This window comes from Typopeltis vanoorti, chromosome 2 (assembly GCF_054136105.1).
Source record: "Typopeltis vanoorti isolate ZY-2024b chromosome 2, IOZ_Tvanoo_1.0, whole genome shotgun sequence".
NCBI classification, from domain to species: domain Eukaryota; kingdom Metazoa; phylum Arthropoda; class Arachnida; order Uropygi; family Thelyphonidae; genus Typopeltis; species Typopeltis vanoorti.
The window spans coordinates 64,995,849-65,020,006 of record NC_143550.1 but is presented as its reverse complement, the minus strand read 5'-3'; the positions used below and the strand labels follow the sequence as shown (position 1 = coordinate 65,020,006).

General features: G+C 36.6%; 1 protein-coding gene across 1 annotated transcript in view; it reads left to right on the top strand.

Annotated features, from left to right (window-relative positions):
* Positions 1-536: 536 nt before the first annotated feature.
* The window catches only part of LOC150109117 (uncharacterized), a 40,519-nt gene continuing 16,897 nt past the window's right edge, over positions 537-24,158 (top strand). The window contains exons 1-2 of the mRNA XM_090405670.1: positions 537-773; positions 18,919-19,002. Of these exons, the coding sequence (XP_090261796.1) occupies positions 572-773; positions 18,919-19,002 (286 nt within the window). The 5' untranslated portion in view covers positions 537-571. The remainder of the gene's footprint in view (positions 774-18,918; positions 19,003-24,158) is intronic.

The following is a 24,158-nucleotide window of genomic DNA, read 5'->3' as shown; positions in this document are numbered from 1 at the left end:
CCATTTTGGTGGAGCTCAAAACCGATAAGCCAGGCTAAATCTTTATTTATCCTGGCTATATATAACAATGCAATCTAATAGGCACTCCACGGATTTTTGTTGTAGTCATAAATAAATCTTGTGGTTGTTAACATTGGCTAATATGTTCAATTCAGAGAATGTGTTTTTCTCTTTACGTACTAACTTGTTCATTTTCCTCACAATCGATTTTAAAAAAAAATATTATGTTTTTTTTTTTTAAATCCCATATATATATATATATCGAGTGTGTAGAAAAGAATATTTTTCTTCTTTCTTTTCCCTTAGCATTTTTTTTTTTTTTTTGTATGACTGATCTTATCAGTCACCTTTCCAGGAAAGTGAAAATGTTTCTGATTATTTCGAAATAAGGAAAAATAAAGAAACTATGAGGTTGCCGAAACTTGATGAAAGAGAGCCCATATGAACTGCAGTCGCAAATATTTTCTGATTGGTTAGTTAGCGTCGCCTGAGGCGAGGAGTGTTTTATAGTTGTTGCTCCTGCGAAGGATGTTAATATTCAATTTAATTTATGTTTTTTTAGCAATAAGAAATGGCGGATTTCCCAGAGGAAGAGTCAGTAGTTCGTATTCAAGAACATCGGACATTATCAATTACGCATTCAGAATTTAACAGCATTACTTCTAACGAAACTGGTTCACCTGAATCGGATGATGACCATATTAGAATCGCTGAGGAAAAGCTTATCAAACACGGGGAAGATAATAATTTCGTATATAATCTCAATCCCAGTGGTAAGTTGCTATTCGTTATAAGTAATGAATGTGAGGTTATGACCGGTTCTCATTCCAAAACAAAAATTATCAATTTATAATATTATGTGTGTGAAATGCCTTCCATCTGTTTTCTGATTATCACCGTGATCTTTGATGAATTGGAATTGGTACTGGCAAGCTGTCAACAAAATTGTTTAGCAGCTCTGTATTAGCTGCTATAGATAATGAGTTTATGGGATTCATTCTTCTCCCCCTTATAATTTTACGAAGTTCCGATTTAATCTATGATAATATTAGATTACTATATTTTTTTAATTTAAATTTAAATAGTGCTCCTGAAGTATCATTTATTAGCATTTCACCGATTTTTTGTTTATAGAAGGACAGGATGAGTAAAAAAAAAAACATAACCGAGAAAGAATAGAATCACCCTGATAAAGATGACTTGAAACATTGTAGTGGGGTACTAGTTTTTTTTCTTTCATTCTTTTTTTTTTTCCTCCTGAAGTATGAAATTTAACAGTTTTCTTAAAACATTACAGTTGCGTAATATTTTATGAAACAGATTTTTTAATGCAGTGTAACGTCTGCTACTTTATTTATCTAATTCTATACTTCTGAACAGCGAAATAATAATAATAGTAATAAATTTCTGTTGGTATGGAAATATTTTACAGGTGACTGAAATAATTCATGTAAATTTTGCAATAGCCTTAATACCAGGAATCTAGAAGTGCTTCCTTGTACCTGCTACAAACAAAAATGAATTGTTCTTCCCCACCCCTCACAAAACAATATGATATTAAACCCTACCAAAAGGGCTTTCTTAAGTTTTCAGTGCAGTGCCACTTGATACCATCATAGCTATATTCTTGCCTAGTGTCTTATATCCATTCAGCTAAAAGATTTGATTGGCTGCTCTGCAGATTTCTTTTTTGATGGAGAGACAATTGTGGAAAATGCACTTAAATAAGAAAACACACATAAATGCAGCAAAGATTTTTTAATAAGTTCATACTGTAAAACACGGATATTTCAATTAGTGCATCACTGACAGTCTTTGGTGTAGAATAAACAATGCAAAATTCGAATATTTGCTATAAACAGTGGTTACCTATTGAAGTGTCAGGTTGCAAACTCCTACTACACTATTAGGATGTTAAAAAAAAAAAAGTTGACTACTGCTACTAATAACAGTCTCTCAGATTATGGGTATGGGAGAGTTCATCATTGAGGTTTAGGTAGTAAACTGTAGGATGTAGAACCTCAGCAGTCATTTTTGATTAGGCGTTCAAATTTGTAGATATTCTATGTAACAAGTTTTCATCATTCCAAAGGATCCTGTGGTTGGCATGTTCTGCACACTGGTCTTATACTCAATCAATTAAATGTCACAAGTCCGACCTTACAGAAGAAAATGTAATTAACAACATTAACCACAAGATCCTTTGAAATGATGCAGAGTTGCCACATAGAAGCATCTACAAATTCGAACACTGCTGCAAAGAGTGCCAAGGTTCTTTTTCATCCCAATCTAAACCCCAATGATGAACTGGCTATCCCTGATCAAAATTTAGAAAATTGTTATTAGCAACTTTTGTGTCTTCCCCCCCCCCCTCCTCCAGAATTCCAATAGTGTAATAGCTTGCAGCCTTGGCACCCTTGCAATGCATATGACAAGATAACATTATTTATGTCATACAGTTTTAATTTGTTGTATTTTAATTTTCCATTGTTTATTCTATGCTGAAGATGGTATCGTTAGACAAACCAAAAGATATGTATTGTATAGTATAATCTTATTAAAATATATTTACTGTAGTTAGATTTAGTGTAATTACACGTTTCTTATGAAATGGTGATGCTCTGAAGGTTGTAGATGCTCTTTTAGCCTTTCCAGAAAAAGCTATGAATCTGAATTTTATTAAATAATTTTTATAATTTCTCTTTCATTTTTTATATTTCAAAGCATATATATATATATATATATATAATGCTATGTATGTATGTATGTTTTATTTGATAAGAGTTATTTGTTAAAATTTCTCAAAATTCAATTATTTGTTTCCTGTTAGACTGGTAAATTATATATAATTTGTCAGTGGATGGAGAGAACAGTCAAGTGTGCATTTAGCCATCCCTGAAACAAACGAGTGTATGTACAGAAATGAGGTTGCAATGCTGAATGAAGTTTCACAAGTTTCAATTCTGATGGGTTGGTAATAATATTACACAAGGGGATTTTGAAATGCATCTACACAAATGCCAAAAATATTAGAAATAAAGGAGAGGAGTTTGGGGCATTGGTCTGCTCGACTTGGTCAAAAATTATAAGCATCAGTGAAAAATGGTTGACAAAAAATTATACTATTAGAGGGATAGAATGTAAAATGGTACTGTATTTGCAGGGAGGATAGAGGGAATAGGATAGGAAGTATGGTGTATTGTGGATGATAACTGAAAAACTTCACCAAAAAATTAGAAGAGGATTTAGGTCTAGGAGAGATAGTTAATTTGAGACTATCTGGTGTGAGATAGATGTCAATAGGTCTATAGCAGCAACCAATAATATATTGTTGGTTGCTGCTATAGGCTAGGGGATCCATAGAAAATGTAGATACCATGCATTGGCAAATTAGCACAAGTGCAGGCTGAGCAATTATTATGGATTAGAGGGAGGAAAGGGAGCATGGCAAGATGGAAGTGAAGTTTATACAGTTACTAATGGGCAATTACCTGAAACAATTACCAGGAGTTTGAGGGTGCTGATTTGGTAATAGCATAAAAGTAACTTGGATAGAGGGAATAGGATAGGAAGTATGGTGTATTGTGGATGATAACTGAAAAACTTCACCAAAAAATTAGAAGAGGATTTAGGTCTAGGAGAGATAGTTAATTTGAGACTATCTGGTGTGAGATAGATGTCAATAGGTCCTCCTACTTGCACTTAATAAAAAAACTCTTTGGGATTTCCTTTTGCCTGCTCTGCTAACTTCTCATAATCTGATTTTGCCTTCCTTACCATTTACCTTTCTTTCCATATACAAGTGACTTCTGCATTACTCCAGCCTTGGTATCACTTCTGAGTCCCACTGATGAGACCTGAATAACGGTCGAAACCAGTCTTGGTTGTGGCCCTTCCCATAATGCATAGCATTATACATGTCCATAAGGATATGTGCTTTGCATTATGGGATACTAAAGCAATTGATGTGAAGTCATTAGCCTCTATATACGAGTTGTCCTCTCATGAAGTTACTTCATTCAAAAACTTTGTTTGCTTACACTTAGATAAAGGATGAAACCAAGAATATAATTTCTTAGCATCTTTAATTTATGGCCAGATAGAAGTTGTTGGTATCAGATTTTCACTTTAAGAAAAATAGTTGAGAAATCATGGGAATACAACAAGGATCTGTATTTAAGTTTTATAGATCTGGAAAAGGCTTATGGCAAGTTGGACAGTTTTACTCTTGCCTTACCATTTCCTCTGAATTAGTTCTACAATTGTATGGTGTAACCTGGTATTATAAACAATATGTGGTCTGTATTTAAGTTGTAAGTCAGTAGTTAGAGTAAATGCTTAGAAAGACATTCATCTATATACAACAGAATGGTTTCAGGAAGATGATTTGATGTAAAATAAGGTGCAAGACAAGGATGCACACTACCTTTACTTTTATTCATCATCTATGTGTAATAGGGTAGCCAAGTGATTAAGGTGATGAACTGCTAATCCATTAGTTTAAATTCCCATCCTCATTGTTCTCATATTTTATAATATAAATGGTTAGTATGAATGATCTTGGAGGTAGCATGAATTGAGTGATGATAGTTCTGAGGTTAATGTTATGAATTGTGAAGCAGAATGGTGTGCAAGAGAAATTACAAGCATATTGTCCAGATGTGATAATGCGGAATTGAGGAACAGGACAACAATAATGAATGACATGACAAGTGAGAATGTGTTTAGAGATCTGGAATATGTGGAGGCTTGCAGTGCATGTGAAGATGGAAAGATGTCATCTGGAGAGACTGCTGTTTTCTGGATAAGTGAGAGTGTTAGAACAGGGGAAACTCAAGTTGCCATGGCGGATGCCGTTGTGGGGATAGCTGCTTGGGAGATACATGAAGGGTATGGTATATTACCATTATTACTGGCAACTCCAAAGAGTTCTTAGACTTGTCAAGGGAGGCCCTAAACATCGTGTCAAGAACTATCAAACATTTACACCAGTGGCGGCCTGTACATAAGCACTGTGACACTGCAGCACCCCCCCCCCCAAGGAAAAAATGAAAAATTTAAATTTTGTTTGCGTTTATAAATAATAACAATGCTTACAACATTATATAAATGCAATACAACATGTTAAAGGTTACAGCTTATGTTTTGACAGTAATTGAATAGTTAATAATTGGAATTGTTCGATTAACGCTTTAGATTATGAAACAAATACACTGCGATCTAACGCAGTGTCGATATTAATACATTCGACCAATCGTAGTCAGTCTCAACGATATTCGTTTGTGCTTGTAATTGCACGTTACAAGTCATTCCCGACACTGCTCATTTGGGCAGTGTATCGCATGCTTGCAACGTTATTTTTATGAGATATGAAACTTTTATTATTGGTGTTTGTTCATGGTGAGGGTGAAATATTTTTAATAAAGCAATTTTTTAATATGTACATTTATTTATTAATAAATTGGTTACTGATTAGGGAAAAAAAGAATTTTTATTTATTTTTTTATTTTGTATATACAGCACCCCTACTTAAAATTTTCACTGGCCGCCACTGATTTACACAGTCATATTTATCATCTATCATACTTTGCTTTGAACTCATTCACAGTCATGGCACCTACAACAGACTCTGGCAACCTATTCCACTCATTCCAATTGAAAAAAAAACTAGTTCTAATTCCCTTGCTAACTACACTCTTACCCTGTTTCCATGGATGGCTCCTAGTTTTCCCACCACCACACCTTTTCTGAAAAATTTCCACTGAATTAATCTTGTAAAAACTCCTTGCCTTTGTCTCAGTCATATCATCCCCTTTCTGCCTATCAACCAGTTTCTGTAACCCACAAATCTTCAATCTGTTCTTGTAAGGTTCAATCTATAGACCTGTTACCATCTCGGTCACTTGCCTCTGGATCCTCTCCACCTCCTCCTTATCAGTGTGGAAGGATATGATGTGTTTCGTGAAGATAGAAAGAGTAAAAAGGGAAGGGGGGGTGTGCTATTGATGATAGAGAAAGAGTTATGTCCATTCAAGATAGAGATGCAAGGGTGAAATGATGGTAGTGGTTTTGAGGCAGTATGGTGTGAGATAGAGGTGAATAGAATGAAATACTCAGTTGGATGTTGTTATAGACTTGGTAATGTGGATGGTAGTGACCATGAAATGTATAATCAAATTAGCCAAGCAAATAAGAAAAGGGTGATCATTATAGGCAATTTTAATTATGGCAGTATAGACTGGGATGATGAGTTAGCAACCAGAAGTAAAGAAAACGAGTTTCTTGATATTATTATAAATAATAGATAAATTAAAAATAAATGAGATGTCAAATCACCTGCCAGTTGGTGAGAGTGACCATGAAGTGATTACATAGGTGCTTGCCAGCAGTGTGAGGATCTCTGTGAGGAAAGGATATTTATGGAACTACAAGGCTGGTGATTATGAGAAGCTTAGGAGACAGCTTGCAGGGGTATGGGATCAGGAGTTGGCTGGAAAGGAAATCAGTGCTGCTTGAGTGATATTCAAGAACTGTCTAGTAAAAGCAATGTCTAAATGTATTCCAAGGGTCAGAAGGTTAAATAAGGTAGTTGTGAAATGAATGAATGAAGAGATTAAGCATGCAGTACAGAGGGAAAAGGCATTATGGAGGCAACATAAGAGGTAATAATCAATTCCATGAGAATTACAAAAAACAAACAAGGAGGGTGACTTGGTTGGTAAGGGTAGCAAAAGTGAAGTATGAGCAGCAGTTAGCTAATGAAGCCAAAAAGAATCCTATGGAGTTCTTTTGATATGTAGTCAGCAAAAAAGAAATAAAGAATGATTATGGAGGGATGACATTGATTGGAGAAAATAGTATAAGGACAACTTCTGCAGAGGATATAGTTGAGATATTTAGTGAACAGTTTGTAAAGGTCTTTCATTCTTGTGAATTTGACATCATGGAGAGTTTGTGAGCAGTTGATGCTGAGAAGGAGAGACTGCCTATAAGTGAGAAAGAGATATATGAGAAATTGAGCAAATTTGATGTTAAAAAGGCTGTTGGTCTTGATAATATATCACCATGTATTTTGAAGGAATGTGCTCTTGTGTGTGTGTGTGTGTGTGTGTGTGTGTGTGTGTGTGTGTGTGTGTGTGTGTGTGTGTGTGTGTGTGTGTGTGTGTGTGTGTGTGTGTGTGTTCTTGACATGTTTGATATGAGTCTTGCACTGGGTCAAGTTCCAAAGGAGTTGAAGGAAGGCAAGATTGTGCTGCTACGTAAGGGAGGTGACAGAACTCAAGCATTAAATTATAGGCCTATCTATGTGTCAGTTGTTGTAGTTAAAGTGTTGGAGATGCTGGTGAGAACCACAATCCAGAATTAGATATAAAACAGTGATATTATCTTTTGATGAGCAGCATGGATTTGCTAAAGGGAGGTCACGTTTTAGTAATCTATTTAATGGACAAAGAGATGGATACACAGTAGTATATTTGGATTTTGCAAAGGCTTTTGGTAGATTACCACATTATAAGTTGATAGTCAAACTAGAGCAGATGGAGCTGGATATTAGACTAGTGCATTGGATTGGAGATTGGCTATCTGATATGTGTATGGGGGAGCAATGTCCTGGAAGAGGAAAGCCACTAGTGGTATGCCTCAGGGGTCTCTTTTAGGGCCATTTGTTTAACTTGTATGTTAATGATATTGGAACAGAATTAGAAGGGGATATTGTTTGAAGATGATGCAAAGTTGGGACGAACTATGAGGAATAGAGCAGATGTGCTGGCCTTATAAAAAGACTTGAATAGAATGAGTGAATGGGCATGGAGGTGGAGATGCCAGTTCAATGTTGCAAAATGTAAGGTTTTAAAATTTGGGAAACAAAGATAGGATATAGAATATGTGCTTAGTGAGGATATATTGTTGGAGGCGAAGAAAATAAGAGATCCGGAAGTGATGGTAGATAAGGATCAAAATTTAAAGAACATATTGCCAAAATTGTGAGGACAACACAACAAATTCTGGAAATGATGTGGAGGACACTGATTTATAAGGAGATTCTTGTTCCATTGTATAAGACATTGATTAGGCCACATAATGACTGCTGTGCATGCATTTGGTCACCTGGTTTACAAAAGGACAAAGAGATGTTGGAAAGGGTCCAGAGGTGAGACTAATGTAGTTTCTGATCTCTGGAATGTTGAATATGAGGAATGGTCAAGAAGTTACAATTTACAGAGTCTAGTGGATAGGAAGAAGAGGAGTGATATAATAGAGATGACAGTGGGTAGGGGATTGTTATAGGATTAGTGTTGAAGAGATTTTTCATGAAATGGTGGAAGATCAGGGGAAAGTAAGAGATCATCTCTGGAAGCTGTATAATGAACAGGGGAGTGAGAAGTAGGGTTTTTTTGCATGCAGAGTTGTGAATTATTGGAATGCCTTGTCTAGAATGTGGTGTCTGCAGAGAATTTGAAGGTGTTTAAGGCAAGATATGATGAGGTGTGTGTGTGTGTGTGTGTGTGTGTGTTAGATGAGCCTTTGACTCAATGGAGGCCTTAGGATAATAATAGTAATAATATTTCACCTCCAGTTTCTGAGACATTCTCAATGTTAATCAAATCAAAATATGGCATGCTTTAAGACCTGCTGTTTCCTTACAAATGGGGAAATATTGTAATCAGTTATGCACCTCTGCAGCATGGTTGGAAGAACAATATGCCCTTTGATTAGAAAAGACTTAAGTTCAGTTCTTGTCATAAGAGAAATTTTCATAATGAAGTTTTTTTTTTTTAGTTGAAAGTTGAAAGAAATCAAACAGAAAATGCATGCATTTAACCAACAAACTACAAATAGTGGGAAGTAGATGGGGTAAATAGATAGGGGATGGCAGCTTGTAATGGATTAAGTGGTGTCTTCTGTGATGAATCCTTGGACTTGTCAGAGGTGTCATGTAATAATAATGATGTTATTATTATTATCTACAACCTTGCTTAGCAAACAAGCCATTCAGATCCTTAGTCGAGGTCTTATTTAATACTCTAACAAATGTCTGGAAGAATAAGAAAATAGTAGCATCTCCCTTACTGGCTCTTGTTATGACTATTATATCCACACCAATACCTAAAAATAATACACTGCATATAACTGATAATACAGATTACCCTGTGCAGAACTCAGCCGCTGTATAGAAAAACTAAAACTAAAATGTATCAGCTTATTAGTGATCTTTGACATCATGCCATCGTTATTCACAAACATCCCTCTAAAAGAAATGTGAATCCCAAAAAGTGAAGATTTTTGTCTGACATCACTTGTGCTCTTTAAATTAGTAATTCAATCAGATTAGTTCATATGGATAAAGAAATCCATTTAACTTCTTTCACTAAGTATTTTTAAAGTGCAGTTTGAGGGGGGAAAAGCACTAACATTTGCTTTCTAATGTTCTCCAAATAGCTACTTTACATCATTATTATTGTTGTTGTTTGTTGTACGAGTCCTATAAAACTCTTTAAGTAACTTAAACATTTCTATCATATCCCCTATTTTTTTGCCTATCAACCAACTTCTGCAGTCAAAGCACCATCAATCTCTCATCATAGGGAACATTCCATAGACCACTCACCATCTTTGTTGCACTCCTTTGAATCCTGTCCACACCTTTCTCATTCCCAGGAGACTAGACCTGAGCACAGTAATTCAGATGTGGATGTATCAAGGACTTATAAAGAGGAATGACAACTTCCTTATCTCTACTTGTGTGTTCTTCAATAGTCAAGTATTATGAGCAACCTTAGCAATATGTCCTATAAACTTTAACTTTCTATGTACCTACCCACCCATAAATCCTTGGCTTCATCTATTTCATGGAGTACATATCCATCAGTGTGGTACACAACTTGTAATCTGTTCATCCCAAAATGCATAACTTGACATTTCTCTACATTAAACTGATACCCATTATCTTTTGTCCATATTGCTGGCCTGGTTGGCCGAGTGGTTAGCGTATCCACTCTCCAGCCACAAGGCTGCGGGTTCGAATCACACCGTGGGCATGGATGTTCATGATTGTCTGTGAAAATAGTAGTGGCGGTGGTTGGCGGTAGATGGCATTGGTGTAGATGATGAAGGTAGTTGCAGTTCTTTGTAGTTGGTGGATTGATTGGTAGAAATGGAGAGTTGTGGAGTAGGTGCCCTCTTTCAATGAGTCTTTGGACTCCCTGGAGGTGTCATGTAATAATAATAATAATACTGACAGCCTGTTTAAATAATCCTCCAAGCTTTCCACATCGCCTTGATTCATTATTTTGCATTATCAGCAAGCATCTGAATATTTCCTTTCAGGTAATTTCCTGATGTGAGATAAAGACCAATAAGAAAAAATATATGGTTGAGCAATTATTATGGGGGACTTCAAGTATGGAGATATAGATTGGAAGGAAAGAGAAATCAAATAGCAGGAAGGAAATGGAATTTATACACTTTACTGTGAGAGATAATGATTTTTGATAGCTTGATAGAGATAATTTGAGCGAATGGGTATGAGGCTAGTAGCATGGATAGAGGGGTGGCTGATGGACAGGCACTAGAGAGTAGTATATGGTGGAGTGGAATCTAGGAGAATGATGGTGACTAATGGAGTACCTCAAGATTTGATAAAGGTCACTATTCTTTAATTTGTATATCAATGATATAGGGAAAGATTTAAATGGGGATATTGAGTTATTTGCTGATGATGCAGAACTGGGGAGAGCAATAGTTGATAAAGGTGACTTAGATATCTTGCAGGATGATTTAAATAAATTGGCAATTTGGGCAAAGAATAATGATTGTCAATTTAAGTTTGCAAAATGTAAGTTTATGCACTTCAGGTTAAAAAGGTTGCATATGGTGTATCATATTGATGGTATTGGATTGCAGGAAATTGATGAGGTTAGGAACTTGGGGATAATGGTGAACAAAAGAGTTGAAGTTCAGAGGGCATATTGCAAAAGTTAGTAAAATAGCTTGATTAATTACTTGGATGTTGAAAAATATACTAACATGTAAATTATTATTAGTAATAGTGCAGATGTGGTAGTCATGCAAGAGGATTTGAATAAGCTAGACAGATCGGCAAATGAATAGGGGTGTCGGTTTAATGCAGCAAAATGTAAGGTCTTTAGGTTTGGGACACATCGATGGGACGCTGCATACTTTATTAGAGGAGATATATTGTAGGATGTAGGGGAGACGAGATCTGGGGTTGATGATTGATAGAAACCTGAAATTCAACGGACATATTGCAAAGGTAGTGAAGGTAACACAAAGGATTGCTGCAATAATGAGAAGGACGCTGACCTGCAGAGATAAAAGAGTTATCATTCCATTGTATCAGACCACACTTAAACTATTGTTCTCAGATTTGGTCCCTGGGATTTGAAGGGGATAAATTAACTGTGGGAAGGGTACAGAGGCAGATAACAAAGACAGAGTTAGTTATGAGGATCGGCTGAGGGAATGTGGACAGCAGAGTTTGGTGGATAGAAGAAGGAGAGGTGATATGATTGAGACTTTTAAACTGTTGAGAGGTGGTTACAGGGTTGACACTGGGGGAGTTCTTTTGCTTGGTTGAACAGCGGGAAAGAGTGATGACAAGGGGCCATCCCTGGAAGTTACGAAAGGAAACTGTGAGCAAGAGGGTGAGGAGTGGTTTCTTTGCATGCAGGGTGATTGAACCATGGAATTCATTGCCTGATGGAGTGGTGAGAGCAAGAACGGTCAATGAATTTAAGGAGTGGTATGATAGATTTTGTGTTTCCTAGGAGGGACCTCCCACGGTGAGTCTTGATAGACTTGTGTTTCCTAGGAAGGACCTCTCGCGAGAGTCTTTTGACTCCTTGGAGGCCTAAATAATAATAATAATGTAAAGATAAAGAAGTTATTATCCCTCTTTATGAGACTATGATTCAGCACATCTTGACAACTGTGCAAAGATTTGGTCTCCTGGGTCTGGGTTTCTTGGGGACCAGGTAGAGAGGATTCAGAGACAATTGACCAAGATGATGACAGGTCTGTGGAATACTCCCTGTGAGGATAGGTTGAATGTTTATGGGTTACAAAGTTTAGTTGATAGATGGAAAAGAGGTGGCATGATAGAAACTTTTAAGCTATTAAAAGAATTTTATAAAATTGATGCAAGTGAAATTTTTCAATATATGACAAATAGTCAGACAACTAGGGGACCATCCGTGGAAGTTGTGTAAGGGTGTGCAGACCAGACTTTTTTTTCATGGAAAGTGGTGAGTGGAATGGATTGCCAGAATTGGTTGTGAGTTCCCTGATGGTGAATGGCTTCAAGGAGAGGTATGATAGGATTTATGTGTATAATGCTTAATTAGGGTCTCCCATGATGCGTCTCTGGACTTCATGGAGATGCTGTAAAATAATAATAAATAATAATTACTTGTGGCAGCATGTGATAGAGGTGACTCAAGGTGCAAGACTATTGAACCTGGTCATAGGATCAGAAGAGTTATCCATAACTAGGATGGCTGCATTGCCTTCAATTGGGGGAAAGTGACCATGCAGTCTTGACTTGTGAGATTGTAAAAAGTGATGAACATTCTATCACGAAGGGGTATATGTCACACGTGGTCCACACAGCCAATGTATAAAGAACAGTAGTAGAAGATATTCAAAGGAATGCATTCAGTATGTGTGTGTAGGTAGGAAATATATATGTAGAAAATTGCTATCAGAAATCTGGAAAAAGGCAGCTGGAGTAGCTGATATTCGATCAGAAATGGTCAAACATGTAAGTACAAAATTTTATAATGGCTTCACTGCATAGTTTGTAGGGTCTAGTGAGAGCATTGAATTTCAGATGATTGGAGTACAGATTTCATATTTCACATCTATAAAATGGGAAAAACTTTATGTAAGAATCATAGAGGAATTTCCTTATTGAGCATTTCAGGTAAGAATTATGCAAGCATACTTGAGAATAAGAAAAACTGAGAAAAAAGAAACTTGTGGAGGAACATGCTGGGCTCAGGCCAAATAGGCATTTGTCAGAATCAGAATTTTACATGAAGACAGTTAAAAAATTGTAAGAATATTAAAATGATTTATATTTAAGTTTCGTAGATCTGAAAAAGGTGACAAGAGAAAAGTTATTTAGAGCACCTTCAGTTGTATGGTGTAAATGGAATAATATATAGAGCAATATGCGGCTTATATTTAAGTTGTACATTAGCTGTTACAGGAAGATAATTTGATGTCATAACAGTGGAAATTGCCTTACAGGTGTAAGGCAATTTCCATTGTTATTCATCATCAGTATCAGTGACATCATGAAAGAAAGTGCATTAAACCTGACATCACAATCTAAATTTCAACTCAGGGCTTTACTTGAATTTTTGAATGAATGTTAATGAAGTTGGTGAAAGTGACCATAAAGTGATCACTTGGGTGGTGGCGGTGGCTAGCCATATCAAGACTTTTGTGAGAAAGAGTTTTTGGTGTGAACTATAAGGCAGGTGATTATGGCAAACTCAGGAGGCAGCTTGCAGCGATATCATCAATGAGAAATTGATGGAAGGAAATCAGTTCTGCTTGGTATCTACTCAGGAATTATCTGGTAGAGGCAATGACTGATTGTATTCCAAAGGTCAGGAGATTAAATACGAGGGGGGGGGGACTGGAAAGTTCTGATAAACACCTAGAACAAAAATGATATTAAAGCACCTTATATAACCACAAGAAAGGACATATTTTAAAACATCATTACAATTTGATGAAACATTGGGATCAAAGTTTCATCAAATTGTAATGATTTGTTCTTTTTCTTTTAGAATATATAAGAAGACAATTGGAGGTTTTGAAGAAATTCGAAGACACAGAGGTGAGGACCATCATCAAGTTTTTTTCGTGTTGCAAGAAAGTCCTCAGCTGAGATTCACCACAAACTTTGTGGGAGACTTTAGAGGACTGTGTCCCAGCCAGTGGTTAAATTCATAAACTTTTTTTATGAACTTTCTGTTTTGTGAATTTTTTCCCTTTACAGTAATTATGCCTACATTATTGTGCTATTATTCAATAATTGTTTACAGTTTTGAATGTGTCTATAAAGTCGATATCAACAGTCACCCAATTATGAATGCGTGATGAAAGGGATGGGGGAGGTTTGGAGCTTCCTGTAATGCATTAACATGCAGCAATTGACAAGCAAACTATATTGCAGAATTTTGACAGACTTGTAGCGATATTTTGTGTTTTCTGGTTGGCAACAGTCAGTAACCAACAGCAGATTAGCAGTTGTTTATCACAGCTTGTGATTGTGAGAAGCACAAAGAATATCGTGTAATATTTTTGTGTTTATGTAGGCCTACTACTGCATTTACTTGAATATAACACGCACTTTTTTTCCAAAATTTTGTGAGAAAAATCATTTAACCCTAATATGCAGGGATTTTTGGAATTATCTGGCAGTTTTCAGGAAGAAACTGAAAATGGATATGACTTACCAAGAATCTCCTATTCACTATTGCCATTTCCGGCCTAGAGAGCGGTTTTCTTGTGTGTATCCTACCCAAATAACGTCATCTTCTTTTCCATTATTTCAAACAAACGTTACCAGTAATCAGGGCTGTCGCCAGATTAAATTGCATCCTGAGGCAAATAATTATATATTGCTCTTGATGGATTATAAGACAAAAATATAAGAAAATTTCCTATGGTTGTTTTGTTTTTATTGCAAGAGAAACATTAATGCAAAACAATTACATAATAATATTAATTAAATGTCTGTTCTATATAAAATTTTTAAATAATAAAACTTTTTAAGCTCTTCTAATTTTAAATTATAAGCTATGTCTGCCTCTATTGATATAGTTGCTAGACCAACTAATCCTTCTTGGGTCATTGCTGTTCACAAATAATTTTTAATCAGTTTAAGCTTGCAAAAATTTCCGCATTTGCTCTGGGTATTTCTCTTGGAAGAACAAAATCTACAAGGAGATAGAGGGAACCGCCATAGGTTCCCCCCCCTCTCACCCCCCCTTGCCAATTTCTATATGGAAGATTTCGAAAAACAAGCCATAGACTCAGCCCCACTCAAACCTTCTATCTGGCTAAGATGTGTAGATGATGTGTTCTTTATTTGGCCTCATGGCCCAGACACATTAGACTCCTTCCTCAGTCATCTTAATTGCCTACATCCAAGAATCCAGTTTACTATGGAAAAGGAAAAGAACAACTGTTTACCCTTCCTAGACACCTTAGTCACATGCCTGCCTAATGATACACTTGCCTTCACTGTATACAGAAAACCCACACACACAGGCAGATACATTCACAAACTCTCCCACCACCACCATCCCTCACAACAATATGGCATCATCAAAACTCTTACTAAGAGAGCCCACAATCTTTGTTCCAGTGAAACCGCCCTTACTACTGAGCTTAACCACATACACAACACTTTCCTCTCCAATGGCTACAGCGAACACAGTATCAAAAAAATAATCAGTTCCTCCCCCATTCCCCGTCCTTCTCGTCATCAAGATTTTAAAAATGCCATCACCATACCCTACATCCGTGGCACATCTGAAAAAATAGCCAAGATACTAAAAAAGTACAACCTACACACAGCATATAAGCCCTACCGCAAACTTGCTACCCTTATCCGTTCTACGAAAGATCAGCTCCCTCCTCTCTTGCTGCCTGGAGTTTACAAAGTACCCTGTTCCTGTAAGCTGGCGTACTTTGGACAGACAGGCAGATCAGCATGCATCCGCCTGGAGGAACACAAGTCTTACATATGTAAACATAACTATGGCCATTCAGGCTTGGCTGACCATGTTTTGGACACCACCCACAGAGTATCATGGAAGAAAACCACCATGCTCCACCACAGCAAATTCAAGAAAGAGAGACTTTTCTTAGAAGCAGCAGCAGCAGCTCTCAGAAACCAACCAAATCTTAATAAATACGGTTGCATTAAGCTTCCGAAGATTTGGGAAACACTCATCACCAGAGTTCCCCACCTTACATTCTAGGCCACCTACTACCGCCCTTAGAGGGCACTCCACCTAGACAGGACTTTAGTGTCACCCACGTGGTTGGGCTTAGTATTGTAAGATTTGTGTGTGCATGTTACATTAATTGTTTTTGTAATCCCCGTAGATGTCCTAGTGACTAGGACGAAATATAGGAAGTATTAAATTCTATTTTAATTCTTTTTGAGTTTTGTAAAAAAATCCATTAAGCCTCCAACATGATTTTAATAATGCTATATTGTTGGGAGGGGGTGGTGGTGGGAGAGTTTGTGAATGTATCTGCCCGTGTGTGTGGGGGGTTCTGTATACAGTGAAGGCAAGTGTATCATTAGGCAGGCTTGTAACTAAGGTGTCTAGGAAGGGTAAACAATTGTTCTTTTCCTTTTCCATAGTAAACTGGATTCTTGGATGTAGGCTATTGAGATGACTGAGGAAGGAGTCTAACGTGTCTGGGCCATGGGGCCAAATAGAGTACACATCATCTACATATCTTAGCCAGATAGAAGGTTTGAGTGCGGCTGAGTCTATGGCTCGTTTTTCGAAATCTTTCATATAGAAATTGGCAAAAGGGGGTGAGAGAGGGCAATCAAAAATTACCAAAAATCCACAAACCCAATTCCCCACTTAGACCTATAGTAGATGCCACCAATGCACCTTGCTACAGACTGTCTAAACAGCTGACCAACTCTCTGACCCCCCCCCCCCTCGCTGGAAGGTCCACTTCCTATATAAAAAACTCGACCCACTTTAAAGCCCTCATAGAAAATTTAATCTTGAATAACGCAGACATATTGGTAAGCTTTGATATCTCCTCTTTGTTTACCAATAATATTCCCTTAACTGACACCTTATCTTTCTTAGAAAACGTTTTTCCGTCTGACATCTTAGATCTTTTTCCTTTGCCATTAACTCTGGGTATTTTTCTTGGAAGAACAAAATCTACAAACAGATAGAGGGAACTGCCATGGGTTCCCCCCTCTCACTCCCTCTTGCCAATTTCTATATGAAAGATTTCGAAAAATGAGCCATAGACTCAGCCCCACTCAAACCTTCTATCTAGCTAAGATATGTAGATGATGTGTTCTCTATTTGGCCTCATGGCCCAGACACGCTAGACTCCTTCCTCAGTCATCTCAATAGCCTACATCCAAGAATCCGGTTTACTATGGAAAAGGAAAAGAACAATTGTTTACCATTCCTAGACACCTTAGTTACACACCTGCCTAATGATACACTTGCCTTCCCTGTATACAGAAAACCCACACACACAGGCAGATACATTCACAAACTCTCCCCACCACCACCACCCCCTCTCAACAATATGGCATTATTAAAACTCTTACCAAGAGAGCCCACAGTCTTTGTTCCAGTGGAACAACCCTCACTACTGAGCTTAACCACATACACAGCACTTTCCTCTCCAATGGCTACAGTGATCACAGTATCAAAAAAATAATCAGTTCCTCCCCCATTCCCAGTCCTTCTCATAAACAAGATTTTAAAAATGCCATCACCATACCCTACATCCGTGGCACATCCGAAAAAATAGCCAAGATTCTAAAAAAGTACAACCTACACACAGCATATAAGCCCCACTGCAAACTAAGATTGCTACCCTTATCCGTTCTATGAAAGATCAGCTCCCTCCTCTCTCTCTCTCTCTGCCTGGAGTTTACAAAGTACCCTGTTCCTGTAAGCTGGTGTACTTTGGATAGACAGGCAGATCAGCATCCATCCGCCTGGAGGAACACGTCTTACATCTGTAAACACAACTATGGTCATTCAGGCTTGGCGGGTGTCTTGGACACCACCCACAGAGTATCATGGAAGAAAACCACCATGCTCCACCACAGCAAATTCAAGAAAGAGAGACTATTCTTAGAAGCAGCAACAACTTTCAGAAATCAACCAAATCTTGATAAATACGATTGCATTAAGCTTCCTAAGATTTGGGAAATACTCATCACCAGAGGTCCCACCTTTCATTCCAGGCCACCTACAACCGCCCTTAGAGGGCGCTCCACCTAGATAGGACTTTAGTGTCACCCACGTGATTGGGCTTAGTATTGTATGATATTTGTGTTCATGTTACATTAGTTGTTTTTGTAATCCCCGTAGATGTCCTAGTGACTAGGATGAAATAATAATAACCATTATTCCTCCACTTAATTGTTGTGCTTGTTAAAACATCGGCAACCACCTAGCATTCCTTTTCAGTACAACTGCAAACATACCAAAACTACTTCTCCTCTCCCTCTGTTATTCCATTTACTTCCCCCCTCTCCATTCCCCTCTGGAACAGCCTTTCTCATGAAGTATTCCCCAACAATTACAACCCTGAATGCTTCAAGAAAAATGCCAATAAATTTCTTCTTGAGATTGTTAACATTCAAGAATGTGGGAATAGAGCTAATTTAAGGTGGTGTTGTCATGGAGAGGAAAGGCTAGCTAAACAGGTATTTGATAGCAGGAAAGGACCCAGAGTGTGACCACAATATAGATGGATTGATGCAGTTAATAGTAAAATGTTAGATGTGACCATATTGAAGACCTGATATGTAACAGATTAATTTGAAACAAAATTGTTGATGGTGAACTAATAATAATGCAAACTTTATCTTAGTACTGTCATTATATCTTGCACCTCATGAGGTGCAAGATATGATGAATACATATCAATAATTTGATGATGTCATACGATGTTTAAAAATATGAAAATGCTACAAATTAAGAATTATTTCTCTTGTAGTTTATGTGCTGCAATGATATTTTCTTTCAAAATAATTATATATCTATTGCAGTTTGTGACTCATGTAAGAGTGCATTTTGTTTACAGAAATATGAATTCTTTTGTTATTGTCACTTACCATAGTTTTATTATTGTTATTTTTAGATACCATTTGTAATAGTCCAGTCCATGTCATTGATACTAGTTGTGATATTGATGTGGATGAAAGAGATAAAACATCATTCACAGGTGAGGCAGCACATATGTTTATTGATCAGTAATTCTTTTACTTTAGGTTCAAAATTTATTCTGTAATTTTAACTTAAAAAAAAAAAGTGTACGGTGCATTTCCTCGGCTTACTTTTCCAACGATTTAATAGTTCCTACAGTACAAGGTATGATAAAAAAAAATTCCTGGTTGCCAAATCATGTTGTTATGGTTAGTACAAAACTTGTCTGCCAGATATGGGTGGAGTACAATCTGCTGGATCATTCACTGTTGTAGCTTTCATTATTAAGAAGCAGTACCTTGTAAAGTGTGAATGAATGTTGTGTCCTTTGAGATTTCTGTTACATCTTGCATGTGTATAGTCTTTCAAACTAGGGAAAGTTTCCACAGAAACTTCTGAGATGCAAACTTTGCTTTCAGAGAGAGAGAGAGAGAGAGAGAAATTAATGAGCTGAATTCAAATGTTTGATTGGTTTTTCGAGTCAAAATTGGAGAGATGTTTGCTGATGATGATGCTAAATGTTGAGGACATCCTGAGCATAAATGATGAAAATTGGTATAGATCAAGCCTTGAAAAACAAATGTATCACTATCTAAAAGACGTGCAATGTAAATAACTCAAGAAGTAGCGTACCATAATGCCAAGCACAGAACGAAGTGTACTTGGCATTAATCATCACCCCAAGTGTAAGCAAACCTTGTTTGCTTACACTTGGGTGATGATTAAAACAAGAGTGCAGTTTCTAATCACTCTTGCATTTCCATCCTTAAGATATAACTTGTTTTACAATTTCTTTTCCCCTTTTGATTTTTAGACTTCAGGGTTTGTTTTTCTGTGCTCACTATGATAACCTGAGTTTTTTGGTGTGTGTTTTTTATTTAATATAATGCCACAATTTTTACTTTGTGTATGTATTTGCTATATTGATTTTTTGTGTCTTTCTCAGCAAATCAATACAATATTCACTGCACAATGGAGAATATTTATATTTCTTCCTTCTTATTTTAAAAATTGGAACACTTTCTTCATTGTAGTGATTGAACAGAATGGGAGAAAGTTTATGACCCAATCTAACACATTTCAATATTCGGAAATTAGACAGTTCTTTGTTCGTTTTTATATTTGCAGTTTGGTACCAGCACATATAACAGATTAGTGTACTAATCTCCTATCAGCAGTTTTTCCTTCAAATTAGAATGTCACTTGTCAGTACTCCACACCTTATTGTTTCTTTAACATCTGACCTCCATAGAGTTGTGGGAGGTACACACAAGGCCGTATTCATGGGTGTGCGAACTTTGCGGTGGCACAGGGCACCTCAAAGTGCAAAAAATTTGAAAAAAGAAAATCAATTAATTTTTAAAAAAATTATTATATAAATTAATATTGTAATTATTATATAAAAAAATATTATTATATAGAAAATATATGTATATAATTTTACAACCAACTATTGTTATTATAGTAAGCGAAATAAGATCGTAGCAGTAGTATTTGAAACTACTCTAAGATATATAACAATATCGTACAACATAGTGTTAAATAGGGAAAAGTGCATTTCAAAACAGGTGTTTTTAATAATCTTAAGGAGTTTTTTGATTTTAGTTTATGATTTTATGAACAAGTAAGTATATTATTATTATTACCACCCCAAGACTTCTTGGAGTCAAAGACTCATCTGGGAGGTCCTTTTATCACACACACAGCTCATCATACCGTGTTTTAAACACATTCAAACTCTTTGCAGACACCACATTCTCAAGCAAGGCATTCCAATCATTCACAACTCTGCACGAAAAAAAACCTGCCTCTCACTCACCCTACTCACACCCTCTTTATACAGTTTCCAGGGATGACCTCTGGTTCTCCCCTGATCTCCCACTATTCTCTGTAAAACTTCTCTGGCATTGATCCTATAATAACCCCTTACCAACTTGTATAGGTCTCTATCATATCTCCCCTCTTCCTCCTGTCCACCAAACTCTGCAAATTACATCTTCTCAATCTTTCCTCATGCTCGACATTCCAGAGGTCAGAAACTACCGTATTCAGTCTCCTTTGGACCCTTTCCAACATCTCTTCATCCTTCTGAAAACCCGGTGACCAAATCTGGGCACAATAGTCCATCTGTGGCCTAATCAAAGCCTTATACAATGTAACAAGAATCTCCCTACTTCTATAAGCCAGTGTCCTCCGCATCATTCCCAGAAGCCTTTGTGTTGTCTTCACAATTTTGGTGATGTGTCCCCTAAATTTTAGATCCTTATCCACTATCAGCCCCCAGATCTCTTATTTCCTTTACCTCCAACAATATATTCTCACCAAGCATAAATTCTGCATCCCATCTTTGTTCAACATTGAATCACGTCCCCATTTTCGTCCCCAATCACTCAATCTATTCAAGTCTTCCTGTAAGGCCACAACATCTTCACTACACTTCATGGTTCGTCCCAACTTTGCATCATCTGCAAACAACTGAATATCTCAATCCAAATCTTCACCTATATCATTAATATACAAGTTAAACAGCAATGGAGACTAAAACAGACCCCTGAGGCACTCCACTAGTGACTTTCCTTTTCCGGGATATCGCTCCCCCATACACAACTTGTTGATACCTATCAGATAGTCAGTCTCCAATCCAATGCGCCAATCTAATATCCAACCCCATCTGCTCTAGTTTGACCGTCAACCTATCATGAGGTAGAGGAAATGTGAGAACTAGGATCCAGAGTTGGGTTGATAACAATGGTATTATCTTTGATGGGCAGCATGGATTTGCTAAAGGATACACAGTAATATATTACTGTGTATCCTTTTCCTCTGTCCAAAGAATCAGTCACTTTATTGTAATAAGTAAATAGATTACTAAAACATGACCTCCCTTTAGCAAATCCATGCGGTCCATCAAAGATGATACCATTGTTATCAACCCAACTCTGGATCCTAGTTCTCACAAGCTTCTCCAACAAGTTAACCACAACACCTGACACGCAGATAGGCCTATAGTTTGATACTTGAGTTCGATCACCTCCTTTATGAAGTATATACACATACTGTCATGGCAATTTTTTTGTGACATTACTTGCAAAACATCTTAAAAAATATATTTTGTAAACTGATTTTAGGTTATCCTACATCAGAATTTTTCTTCAATAGCAGTTTTCAATCTATATTAGATTTATTTATTTTCTAATATTATCTATTTTAGATATATTTTATTTATCAGGTAAGTAATTTTGTTTTAATTATTAACTATTTTATAATTAAATCTATCGTATTTAATTCTAGAGCATGACTAGTCTTGAGAGAGATTATTATGGAAGAAAATACCCAAGTGGGCATGAAAAACGAAAGCGAAAACAAGAAAAAGAAGCAGCTGAGGAACGTCAAAGAAATTCACTGTTTAAATTTATGAAGTTGAACTCATATATTTGTTCAGATATATTAGTTGATAACGGGAGTTCTGAAATAACTACAAACAGTTCTTCGGCCTCAACAATAATTAATAATGCGAGTTCTGAAATACTCAAAGGAAGTGGCGAACATGATGCGTTTGGTCAAACAATGAGTATTGAAGATCCTAAAACTGAGACACCAGAGGAAGGTGAACTATTTACTATTGATGATCCAGCAACGTGGCCCAAAATTTTAAACAACGCAACACTAACACAAATTGCACAAAGTGGTCCACCGTCTCCTCTGACTGAAAATGATTTTCCAAAAGATGACAACAAGAGGTGTTTTTCCACAGCTCACTATGTTAGGACAATTGCAAACAGAGAGAAGCAAAACAGAAGATGGCTTGTATATTCAAACTCTTCCAACTCTATTTTTTGTTTTTGTTGCAAATTATTTTCTTCTGATGATAATTTTTTATCTAATAATAATGGCTTTTCTGACTTTTATTTATTCATATGGAGTTTCCTCCCTTTTTCCCTCATCCCTACTGGAGCGAGTTGAGTCCCCTCATGGAGGGATAAGTATTTATGGCTGTAGATCCGTTTGTGTTCACGGGGCCGGTTTGCTTGCATGCGGGATGAAAAACCCCAGATAAACTGGGGGGAAAACCCTGCTGTTCACACCCAAGACCGGCTAACTTGGCTATGGCGGAGGAAGATCATTAAGCTCCTCACGTTGGCGACGGGAATCGAACTAGGACACTCCTTCCCCAGGCATATGGTTGCGAAGCGCAAAGCCACTAGGCTAACATGTCGCCAGTCAGAAGAGTATCCACTAGTGTGGACGCTTTTTTGACGGGCGACATGTAAGTGAAAGATTAAAGTCGCACAAACGAAATCCAGTGCACATGAAATGCATGTATTCATGGACACAAATGGAATGTAATTTAAAAATCACAATACAATTGATCAGGCAAATCAAAATGTCATAAAATTTGAAGCAGAATGGTTAAGAAATGTTTTAAGATGAATAGTAGCAGCAATTCTTTATTTATTTATAATTATAAACATAATTTAGCTTTTAGAGTTAATTTTGATACTTTGTACACAGCCATTAATGGTAATTTTTTTGGAATCATAGAATTAATTGCAGAATTTGATCCACTTTTAAAAGATCATTTAATGCAATGTTTGGGGGAAAAAATGATAGGTAAGAAACAAAATTCGTATCTATCACCCATTGTGCAAAATGAATTACCGTAATTGTTGATATGGGAACCAAAATTCAACAAAATATTGTAAATATGATACGACAGGCAAAGTACTATTCAATAATTCTCGATTGTACTCCTGATGTTAGTCATCAGGAGCAAATTTCAGTAATTTTTAAATTTTTACATATATTTGAAGCAGATATTGAAATTCGTGAACACTTTTTGATGTTTTTAACAATGACACTATTAGTAAAGGGTTTTATATATGAAAATATAAAATCACTTTTGAATAAATTAAATCTTAAATTGTCAGATTGTAGAGGGCAAGGGTATGATAACAGAGCGAATATGAAAGGAGTATATAAGGGAGTCCGTGCTTACATTTTAAATGAAAACGAAAAGGCATTTTATGCTCCTTGCACCTGTCATAATTTAAATTTGATTTTAGGGGATGTTGAAAAATCATCATTTATAGCAATAAATTTTTTTAATGTTATACAAAAAAAAAATACATTATTTGCTACATCAACTTCACGTTGGGACATATTAAAGATATTTGT